The sequence below is a fragment of the Atta cephalotes genome, assembly GCF_000143395.1.
Source record: "Atta cephalotes unplaced genomic scaffold scaffold00037, whole genome shotgun sequence".
In the NCBI taxonomy this organism is placed as follows: domain Eukaryota; kingdom Metazoa; phylum Arthropoda; class Insecta; order Hymenoptera; family Formicidae; genus Atta; species Atta cephalotes.
This window is the reverse complement of record NW_012130101.1, coordinates 1,492,012-1,504,253: the sequence shown is the minus strand read 5'-3', so window position 1 is coordinate 1,504,253 and position 12,242 is coordinate 1,492,012. Positions and strand designations below refer to the sequence as shown.

The 12,242-nt window shown below is 35.7% G+C and overlaps 1 protein-coding gene across 1 annotated transcript; it reads left to right on the top strand.

Moving 5' to 3' along the window:
• Window positions 1–879: 879 nt before the first annotated feature.
• On the top strand, window positions 880–9,093 carry LOC105621764 (splicing factor 3B subunit 3). Its single transcript, XM_012203219.1, has 12 exons — window positions 880–1,276; window positions 1,936–2,108; window positions 2,289–2,785; window positions 2,868–3,033; window positions 4,334–4,502; window positions 5,244–5,395; window positions 5,944–6,099; window positions 6,343–6,634; window positions 6,774–7,440; window positions 7,538–7,654; window positions 7,895–8,273; window positions 8,605–9,093. Exons 1-12 carry the CDS (start codon window positions 880–882, stop codon window positions 9,091–9,093), a joined length of 3,654 nt encoding a protein of 1,217 aa, XP_012058609.1.
• Window positions 9,094–12,242: the final 3,149 nt, after the last annotated feature.

Sequence of the window (12,242 nt, the reverse complement as noted above, 5' to 3'; positions counted from 1 at the left end):
TTTTTGTGAAAGATTAAAATAAAATAGCCGCAAGCGGTGCTATTTTATTATTTTAATCTTTCACAAAAAGTTATTCTTTATTTAATAAACGTTTAATATGTCATCAATTATATTAATCATCAAAACAATCGTTTTCAAGATTTATACAAATTTTTAGTCCGACACACGATATCTAATAGGAGAACTCGTTTCCTAGGGATAAATTAAAGTTTCTAGAAGACATAAGCTGTGTTCCAAAATTCATTATCAGTATTGAAAATCAGTATTGTATAATATACATACAGACGTAAACTATAGATTTTCAGCGTTGGCAGTGAATTTTGTAACACAGCCAGTATCCGATAGGAAATTTCGTATTACCTCCATCATGATAGGCTGGCTTCAACGGTAATAATCAAATCACGAACCGACTGTACTTTGATTACATAACTACAGTCTCTACAGCCAATAGCGAGAGACAGACGCGCGTTTCCGGCGAAATAAATAGAGGAATGGCCGTCAAGAGAGTCTGATGTCTGGTTTCTCTCCGGCTCTCTCCTTCATAATGGCTGTAGTGGTGTGAACAACCGGTCATCTAAGAAAAAATCCGGAAGCATCGTTTAGCATCATCACGTTGAAGGCTCGATCGAGGTAAAATAATATTCTTAGCGATCATCCGCTCACATAGCTGCTCTTATTTTTCCGTTAACGTATATTTTGAGTTAATTTTGAAGTAAAAACGATGATTTGCGTCGTGTTGAATTATTAGATAGAATTTCTCATGTCGTTTCAGAGCATGGACTCTCGGAGATTTTTATCGAGAGCATAAAGCCCTCCATTCATTTATTAATTATTCGAAAAATCAAGGAATAGGAAAAAGCAACGATCTAGCAGGCCAAGATGTATCTATACAATTTGACTCTTCAACGTGCCACGGGCATCACGCACGCGGTGCACGGTAATTTCTCCGGCAGCAAAATGCAGGAGATCCTCGTCTCCCGTGGTAAATCGTTAGAGTTACTACGACCGGATCCAAATACGGGAAAAGTCCATACCCTGTTGACCGTCGAGGTTTTCGGCATTATCCGATCTCTCATGGCGTTCAGACTTACCGGCGGGACGAAGGATTACATTGTCGTCGGATCAGATTCCGGGCGTATAGTAATATTAGAGTATATTTCTGCCAAGAACATCTTTGAGAAAGTACATCAAGAGACTTTTGGCAAAAGTGGATGTAGACGCATTGTTCCTGGCCAATATCTTGCCATTGATCCAAAAGGAAGAGCAGTTATGATAGGTACAGTATGATATATTTTTTCAACAAAAATATATCAAGGAATTTTTCTATTTCTTTATTACACAGAATGGTCATTTATGTCCTGAGTTAATTTTTATCACTTTAACAAATATACAAGAATTAAGAATAAGAATTATTAAGAGATTCTTACATATATTTTTTAGAACAGAAACTATCTAATTTTAACTTCTGAGCCAAAATGTAAAGCCATCAATACAAAAAGAATTAATGTGAATAAGATTTCAGAAATTGTAAAGTATTGATACATATCTGAGCTTATCAACACTTCTCAGTCTCCAAAATTTTGTTCACAAATCACATTGAATTTTTTTTTGCATCAGTGGATTTGTGTTTTGGCTCTCGAGTTAAAACTTACAAAATATGACACAATTACATTTTAAAATAATTTAATATTATGAAATTTTTTAAATTGATTCAAAACATTTAAATCCATTTTCTGGAAAACGTTTTTTTTTAGTTATGACATTATGGTAACAAATGAACGATATGATTGTTAAGTGCCATATGATTACTTTGTTCGTGTTTCAACTGATTAGCATTGATTACAACTTCTTTTATTAATGATGGTACTTTATGAATAATAAAAATTACAACTTGAAGCAAATCAGTGATGTAACATTTTGGTATTTTTGTTTTAGGTGCTATCGAAAAACAGAAACTTGTGTACATTCTTAACAGAGATGCTGAGGCTCGTCTTACAATCTCTTCTCCATTGGAAGCTCATAAGAGCAACACACTAGTGTATCATACAGTTGGTGTCGATGTTGGTTTCGAAAATCCTATGTTTGCATGTTTAGAGATTGATTACGAGGTAAACTTACATAATTTTTTTATTATATAACAGATATTATCGATATCATATGATTATATACCGTGTTTCAACTGATTAACATTGATTACATCTTTTTATTTATGATGATACTCCATTAGATTTGCATTTTTCTTATCTGTATATAAATATTTGATACATTTCGTAAAAATGTTTATCCAGGAAGCCGATAGCGACCCTACGGGCGATGCAGCAGTGAAAACGCAACAAACTCTTACACTGTATGAGCTTGATCTTGGTCTGAATCACGTAGTGCGAAAATACAGCGAGCCATTAGAAGAACACGCTAACTTTCTCGTATCTGTACCTGGCGGTAATGACGGCCCAAGTGGTGTGCTCATTTGTTCCGAGAACTATCTTACATACAAAAATCTCGGGGATCAGCATGACATACGTTGTCCGATCCCGCGACGTCGTAATGATTTAGATGATCCCGAGAGAGGAATGATATTCGTGTGTTCGGCTACACATAAAACGAAGAGCATGTTCTTCTTTTTGGCGCAGACGGAGCAGGGTGATATCTTCAAGATTACCCTCGAAACGGATGAAGATATGGTCACTGAGATCAAGCTGAAGTACTTCGATACTGTACCCGTAGCAGCAAGTATGTGCGTCTTGAAAACGGGATTCCTGTTCGTCGCCTCGGAATTTGGAAACCAGTTAGTATTGTAGATTGTATTAATATCCTCGCGCATGCATTTAAACGATTACGAGCAGCGCAATTACATTGTCCTTTTTTAGTTACCTGTATCAAATAGCGCATCTCGGAGACGACGATGATGAGCCCGAATTCAGTTCAGCGATGCCGTTAGAAGAAGGAGACACTTTCTTCTTCGCCCCGCGACCGCTCCGAAATCTAGTATTGGTCGATGAAATGGACAGTCTCTCGCCCATAATGGCTTGCCAGGTGAAATATTTTATAAAGTACGAGGATGTTTACTATCTAAGAAACCTAGAATTTTCGAAGAATTTTTATTTTAATCTTGAAAAAAATCTTGAAAATCAAAAATGGCATTTTATTTGTATTCAAAAATATTTTTGGAATTTTTATTTAATTTAAATTCTGTTCTAATTGTTTTTTTATTTTCTTGATAATAAAAAATATTGCAATCAGTTATAAATATAAGGTATCCCGCGAAGATTCTGCCAAACACTTTTTGTAGAGTGGACTAAACTGAGTCGAAAAATTCTATTATTTTGCAATTTTCGCCATTATTGACGAAATATTAATTACTAAAAATTGCCGAATATTAATCTTTAATAATTTTTTCGAACTATCAATTTCACAGAAAAATAGCAAGAGATAAAACTTGTTTATTTTCTTCTCATAGAGCTCTAAGAATTTTTTCAAAATTTTTATCAATTTTTAATACAGTATTTTTTTATTGACAACTATTTTTACTAACATGAGAAAATACGATATTAAAAATTCTCAAAACTTTATGAGAAGAAAATTAGCTATTTTTGTCTTTTGCTGTTTTTCTATAAAATTGATAATATTTGAGTAAAAAATTATTGAAGACAAATATTTGACAACTTTTAGTAATTAATATCTCGTCAACCAGCGTGAAAATTGCAAAATGGTAAAGAACTTTTCGATTCTAATCCGCTCTATGGACTCTACAAAAAGCGTTTGGCAGAAATCTCGCAGGACACTGTATATTTGCGTATATTCACATATATTTTCATAAATGGTTAAAAAAAACGAATTTTAAAAAAATTAGGGTGACGGCAGAACAGTAATTTATTATATTATGTAATTGCTTTTATCATCTTATAGGCTTCGTGGCCCTAATTGCAAAAGGAGAACAGATATACTCTCTGAAACTCTTCTATTAATTTACAAAATACATGCAGTTTACGTTATTTATATTCCATTTTATTTCAAAATTTCATTTTAAAAATCTCACCTGGAAAATCTAGGAATTCTCAAGGATTTTTTTTTGTACAATCTTAATAAACAACTTATACAAATTTTATTCGAATATGCACTTAAAGTAAGAAGGAGACATTACTCTTGTGTCTCTTTCTTGTGGGATAATGTGCGATAGCAAAATTCTCTACGTCGCCTTTGGTTTGTTATTGCAAATTGAAGTGAATACTTAGAGAGATAAGCATAATACGATATTTTTTGCTTCCTTATTGCATTTGTGGAGAGGAGACGAGAAGCAGATGTTTATAAGAATTTTTGATCGTGGCGGCTGTAGGTAGCAGATCTGGCGAACGAAGACACGCCGCAATTGTACATCGCTTGTGGACGAGGACCGCGATCCACATTGCGAGTGTTACGCCACGGTCTCGAAGTTTCCGAGATGGCCGTGAGCGAGCTGCCTGGTAATCCAAACGCTGTTTGGACCGTGAAGAGAAGAATCGATGGTTAGTCGAATGATATTTTTACGTATCGAACAATTTGTCTGCATGTTTTCACTTGACTTGCCTACTCGATATTCCGATAAGTTTTAGCTGTCTTTGTTGAGATCTTACTTTCCACATTTCTCATCTATCTTTATTCTTTTCAAAAATTTTCTATACATGCAAAGCGACGAAATATAAAATATTCTACGCAATCAGAAATATCGTAGATTTCTATGATTTTGTTCATTCTCTTTTACGAAAGTGGATCGTAAGTAGCTCAACAGCATAGTTCGAATAAATTTGCGAAAAGCTTTGCGGTAAGAACACTAGTACTTAATATAATTTGCAAAAGAAAATAAATTTTGCTTTAAAAAGCAAGAACGGCAATCGGTTTTGTAAAAAGATATTAATGAACCTGGTGGCTTGATACACTCTTATCAAACACCAGTTCTCTCTTTCAGGATGCCAGCGCGCTATTGGTTGACCCACAGAACTCTGAATGACCGAAAGGTAAGGGACCTCGGCGCGAAATTGGCACGAGTAAGAGTCGTTTTGTTCGGTAAAAATTTAACAAAAAGCAAAAGTCGACTCTTTCCGTGCCCCACGAGAGCGTGCGCAGTTTCGAATAATCGAGGACACCTAAATGTTATATATATACGTATATATATATATATATAATCTTTCTCTGTGCAAATTCAAATATTCGATTCAACGACGCATTCCCCTATGTATTGAGGATGAGCTTTGTAATTTTGATTGCAGAGGAATATGATGCATACATCATAGTCTCCTTCGTGAATGCCACACTCGTACTCAGTATCGGCGAGACTGTCGAGGAAGTGACGGACTCGGGTTTTCTCGGTACAACACCGACCTTGAGTTGCTCCGCCTTAGGCGAGGACGCATTGGTGCAGGTACAATGCACATGGAAATTATATCGTATCATAATCGATGGGCTCTATGCGTGAACCATGTATCCCATATTGTGTTAAGTTTGAGAGTAATGTAAAATTAAAGTAAGTAAATTTTGATTCGATCACTAAAGCATATTTTTAAATTATAAATTGAATCAAATTAAATAACTTTCCTTACAATTGGTGGATTAATTATCTGACAAAAATAATCACATTTTTGTCTGACAAAATAATTGCAAAAAATTCATATTTTTGGGACAGAATGGTATATGCATGGGATTATATAATTTTTCTCGATTGCACTCGGTATCTCCGGCACCTGGTTGACCACGTGCCGGTCGCAAAAAAGTGCTAAAATATTCGGGCTCACGCATCGTTGGAACGTTCCGGATCTAATCCAAACTTTCCTGGTACTACAGGCCCAACAACTATATTACAAAGATTTTTTAATTTTTACAATGATAGAATCTATATTATATTATATTTTATTATTAAATACATGATATATGTGATTACCTGAATTATCTGAAATCTCAAATTTCTTTTAGGTATATCCTGACGGTATACGTCACATCCGAGCGGATAAGCGTGTTAATGAATGGAAGGCACCTGGCAAGAAGACGATCGTAAAATGTGCAGTCAATCAACGTCAAGTTGTGATTGCCCTCACTGGAGGAGAACTAGTCTACTTCGAGATGGATCCTGTACGTATTTAATATAATGATTCTTTCTTAATGTTTTCGCGATTATTCTAATGATCGCATCATTTGTTCTCTCTGAGTTATTTAATTCCTTATTCTCAGAGACGTAAAGATGCGAAGAGCATACCACTCATTTCATCTTGAACGATTTAGTTAAACCTTGTTTAATAATTAGGTTTGATGGAGAGTGAACAAGATATCGTGAAATTTCTCATCAATGACTTTCTATTAATGCATCCTTTTCAGACCGGACAATTGAACGAATATACGGAAAGAAAAAAGATGCCCTCGGAAGTAATGTGCATGGCCCTCGGAAACGTTGCAGTTGGCGAGCAACGTTCATGGTTCCTTGCTGTCGGTCTGCAGGATAATACAGTGAGGATAATATCGTTGGATCCCTCAGATTGTCTAGCTCCAAGAAGTATGCAGGCGTTACCAGCAGCTGCGGAGAGTTTATGCATCGTGGAAATGGGCGCTAAAGAGGCCGACAATTCCGAGGATGCGGCGCCACAGCAATCCAGTTTGTACCTGAATATAGGTAAATTTTATATGCAATATAGGCAATATACGAATTTACATTTGTATTTTCTGCTCATAGCAAGCTTATGTTTCTAAAAACTAAATAATCGAATGTCTTTAATGCATGTTGTATGTATTACTGTCGTCATTAATTGCAGGTTTGCAGAACGGTGTGTTGCTTAGAACTGTGTTAGATCCTATTTCCGGAGATCTCGCAGACACGAGAACACGCTACCTAGGTTCTCGACCAGTGAAGCTCTTCAGAATACGAATGCAAGGTAATCAGGCGGTGTTGGCGATGAGCAGCCGGTCCTGGCTGAGTTATTACCACCAGAATCGTTTCCACTTAACGCCCCTGTCATACGAGAGTCTTGAATTCGCGTCGGGCTTCAGTTCCGAGCAATGTCCAGAGGGTATCGTCGCCATATCGACAAATACATTGAGGATCTTGGCGCTCGAAAAACTAGGGGCCGTGTTCAATCAAGTTAGCTTTCCACTGGAGTACACTCCGAGGAAGTTCGCAATTCATACAGATTCTGCACACCTAATAGTCATAGAAACGGAGCACAATGCTTACACGGAGGAGACAAAGCAACAGAGAAGACAGCAGATGGCGGATGAAATGCAAGAGGCGGCTGGCGCCGAGGAGGCGGCTGTCGCTAGAGAATTGGCGGAAGCTTTCATGTCGGAGGAGCCAAACGAGGCGGTTTTCGGTGCCCCGCGAGCTGGCCCGGGATTGTGGGCTTCCATGTTAAGACTAATGGCACCGACCACCGGAGAAACATTCGAAGTGCATCGTTTCGAGCAAAATCTAGCCGCGTTATGGTAAAGAAAAAACAATCTTGATTAAAAGAACAATTTTTATCTATTTCAATCAAAATTGTAGTTGTCCAATGTTATAAATCTTTTCTTTTCTCCACAGTCTTTGCCTCGTAAAATTTGCCAATCAAGGTGATCAATTGTTTCTCATCGTTGGAGTCGCGAAGGAATTTCAATTAAATCCTAGAGTTAGCAATGGCGGTTTTCTTTACACATACAAGTAAGATATCTCATTATACAATATTTTCTCTGATACATAATAGGCCTGTTCTTTTTAGCTAAAGTTCTTGCACAGTTCATCTTTTCTTTCCATTGAAGAGAAAAAGAAAAGAAGAATCGTGTAAGAAGTTCAGAATAGGCCAAGAATAGGTCAAGACTACACTGATTTTTATAATATTTTTTAACGAATGTAAAACATTCTCTCGACAAAATAATGAAAAATGATTGCTTTGTATTTCAGAGTAAATCCAGACTGTACCAGTATCGAACTGCTGCACAAATCTCCGTTAGATGAAGTACCGTTAGCCATTTGTCCATATCAAGGCCGAGTACTAGTTGGCGTGGGTAGAATGTTACGGCTTTACGACATGGGTAAAAAGAAATTATTGCGTAAGTGCGAGAACAAACATATACCGAACGCAGTCGTATCCATAAACGCAATCGGCCAACGGATCTACGTCAGCGACGTACAGGAATCTGTATATGCAGTGAGGTACAAGCGCCAGGAGAATCAGTTAATTGTTTTCGCGGACGACACACATCCTAGGTGGATCACGACGACATGCGTATTAGATTACGATACCGTCGCCACCGCCGACAAATTCGGAAACATAGCTGTGGTAAGTTCACGTCTTATCTCACAGAATACAAACATAACTTTATCAATATTATAATTTCTCACTTAATAACAAATATAATATAACGCATCAAAATTGTACAGAGCCATAATTGTAAATAGAATCATAAATCAAGGAATCAGAGAATTTTGCAAACTTTTCTGGAAAATTAAAAGTCTTGTCTTTAATACAGTTACATTATTGAATAGAAAGTTATAACATTGTGTAATGTTATTGTTAGTTTGTATTCTGCAAAATATTTTATCTTTTTCGCAGTACGTTTGTGTATCAATTTGACTTGTTACATTTCCGTCTTTTTTTTATTTCTTTTCAGATACGATTGGCGACTGGTATTAATGATGACGTGGATGAAGATCCTACCGGAAACAAGGCTCTATGGGATAGAGGATTGTTGAATGGCGCCAGTCAAAAAGCGGACACAGTGGCGTGTTTCCACGTCGGCGAGACAGTGATGTCGTTACAGAAGGCAACTCTCATACCCGGTGGTTCTGAGAGTCTGGTTTACACGACCCTAAGTGGAACAGTAGGCGTGCTCGTGCCATTCACAAGCCACGAGGATCACGATTTCTTCCAGCATCTGGAAATGCACATGCGATCAGAGCACCCTCCTCTGTGTGGCAGGGATCATCTGTCCTTCCGATCGTACTATTACCCTGTAAAAAATGTCATCGACGGTGATCTTTGCGAGCAATTCAACTCAATCGAGCCTACTAAACAGAAAAGCATCTCTGGCGATCTCGAGAGAACGCCATCCGAGGTGTCAAAGAAACTAGAGGACATACGTACGCGTTATGCTTTCTAAACTTTTCAAGAACTATGTCTTTCGACGTACTGTTTTTTCATAGAACTTGTGTTTCTGATATATAGATCTTGGAAAATTATGGATTCTATTTTAGTCGTTCTTTTTGCATAATATTGAATTAATATGATGCATCTTTTTTTCATTGATCATGCAAATTAAATTCTGTTACGTATGTCGTCGCATTCAAAACTGTAAAAATTCAATATTTTCTACATAAGTGATAGCTTTATTATATAGACATAAACATAATTTTTAGAATATATATGTTAGCATCAAGATGTAATGTATATTCAATTTCTTTTAAGCAAACTGTCAGTAATGGAAAAAAAAGTAACAGTATTTTAATAGCTTTAGGGCGACTCATGTAAACTTTTTGTATTTCCATAACAATTAGCGCATCGCTATAAAAATTACGAGACATTAATTCGTAAGTGTGAAAATCAGATTTGGCTTTCCATTATGAATAGACTTTAATCATATTTGTGTATCACACGACTGTAGATAAATGTAATGACGTCATTTCATCACTATGTAAACCGTATAGAAATTAACACATTACCATGTTTAAATTGCATCAGCGAAGCAATCAAGTTGCATCAATGAAGCAATTAATTTCCGCTTATTGTGGTCTTGCAAATTTGCACATTAAATCATTCTTCGAATCTAATCAATTCATTGTCTAATATTGATTTGTACATCCGCCCATCATCTTTGAATATATTTATTAAAAGGGAATGTTTTATTTTTTTTTCTCACGATACCTCTCGCGCGCAAAGTATATACATATTTTTAATTTATAAGTACATCTTTTCATAAAAGAGATGTTATAGTGCGTTTTTTACAAAAAGAACGAAATCTAGAAATAAACTTCTTTTTAAATTAAACTTCTTTTAAATTAAATTCGACGTTATCGAAAGATTTAGAGATATTGGAAAATATAGACTTTTCTGATTATACAAGAGATGAGTGTATATAAATATTTTTTTTAATTTTTAGATTATGTATATTTTAAAAAATTCATTTCCGAAATAGAATTACGAAGTCGCCTTTTCAGTCGAAATTTTTTTAACTGTGTCCACATATTTTTCCCAATAATCTACTCTACTTTTAATCTACTATCTCGGTTTAATTTACTCGTTATTTTTTTTCTGATTCTTAACTAGAAAAAGATAAAAAGTTAAACCAAAATTAAAGTTAATCTATATTAGTAAATCAAGAAATGGACAAATGAATCAATCTCCGAGGCATATACATATAAAGATCGAATCCGAGATCTGTTAATTATGAATCTACCGTTTCAGTCCATGTCACATTACGCATTGAAGATTGAGGATTAGAATACAGCCAATAAGAATGAAACAGATTAAAACTAAAATTATCTAACTCAAATTCTAATATCTAATTCGAATAATGTGACACGTAGCTTTACACAGCTACACACGCATCATCCTTTTTAGAATAAATCTCTTTAATTTTGATAATGGATCTTCGATCACCAGAAATTGCAGTACTATTACTTTATAGTCTGTAGCTTCTGAAAAGTCTTGACCTTTTCCTATTTATTCAGTTTGCTAAAAGTTTGTTATAGCAATTTTGCGAGAAGGTAATATAAACCGCACCTTCAATCTTTAACCCGTAGGAATTGAGCTTGCTGGTTTTCTTTATGCTTTTTGATTCTTGGAGTGAATTTGTCAATCTTTCAAAAGGCATTTTGGATATTTAAATATAGAATGTAAAAGCAATCCACAAACAAGAGGAAGAATTGACAGATTTCGAGCTATTTTAAAAATTCATTCAATGTTGGCGACGATTAAATCACAGAATATTATCACATCGAATTGTATTATTCGATTAAATGAAATCACATTTTCGCAAAGGAATACTTCGATTTGCGGTGTCCATAAATAGATATCGCTATTTAAGGATATCCCGACACTTGAATTAGAATAGTGGAACGATGAATCTATCTGCGTTATGCCGATGGCATAACTAGGTGAGCCCGTATCTTAATGTTCTCGACGATGCATTCATCACTCAATAGCATCTCCCTCCTTTCTCTCTTTCAATACATGCATATAACTATACATACAAATACACTGAGAAAAAAATCGAAATATTCGCAAATAAATATTAAACTGAGGTTTTCTTCAATGTTTATCGATTTAAAAAATTTGACGACAAAATGTATATTTCTATAAAATATATATGTCATTAATTATAAAAAGATAAAATAGATAAATGGTTTTGTTAAAATTTTTATTTGCTAGGAATAAAATTTTATTTCACCGTGTTTAAGTATTTCAGTGAAATAAACATCTCAAAAATAAATTTTTTTATTTTTTTTCTCACTGTGGCATTCAATGAATAATAGAGAAGAACAATACGTTTGTCGACTGTGTCTAAAAGAAAAGCAGTATTTCTTATTTAAAGAAATATGTATTAAAGTTAAATCAATTTTTTGCAGTTGTATGTGCGTTGTATATTGCAATTAAAAAAACAGATTTTTAGAGTCAAACTTCGCTCTCTCGATAGTTGCCGATTTTTTTTAAACAAGTTACAAATGAAGTAGCGTTACGAACTTTTGTTCCGCGACCGAATGTATATATTCTTGCGAAAGAAACTTTCATCCCTCGGGATTTTGTAATTTCTCATAATTTCATACTTTCTTTCTCGCAGAAGTGGATTATCTCGCATGCCTCAGCACGGCGAAAATGACGAGATACCTCTCATCCAATTATAGACGTGAACGCGCGACTGTTTACCACACGCTCGCGCATTCACGTCGCTATCGGATTTACCCCGTGACCGCGTTTCGCGGGGATTAGATATTCTTAATTGGCGCGGCAGCGTACATCGCGCGGACGATGAACCGTTTGTAATAAGCGGAGATAATGAGCACTCGGCGCGCCTCAGATCGATAACCGCTCGAAAGAAGAAAGGGAACGGCGACCATCGTTAATGCTGATAACACGATAAGAAAGTTCTTACCGATCTCTTTGTATACACTCTCCAGAAGATAATAGCAGACAGGACAGAAAGATGGAAAGAGGAAAAAAGGGAAAGAGAGAGAGAGAGAGGAGGAGAGAGGAGAGAGAGAGAGAGAGAGAGAGAGAGAGAGAGAGAGAGAGAGAGAGAGAGAGAGAGAGAGA

Bases quoted from the DNA above. Each gene is read 5' to 3' on its own strand.
- LOC105621764 (XM_012203219.1), top strand. From the start codon at position 880: ATGTATCTATACAATTTGACTCTTCAACGTGCCACGGGCATCACGCAC. The intron at 3,034-4,333 runs GTGAAATATTTT...TGGCGGCTGTAG, and splicing joins CGCCCATAATGGCTTGCCAG to GTAGCAGATCTGGCGAACGA. The intron at 4,503-5,243 runs GTTAGTCGAATG...TTTTGATTGCAG, and splicing joins CGTGAAGAGAAGAATCGATG to AGGAATATGATGCATACATC.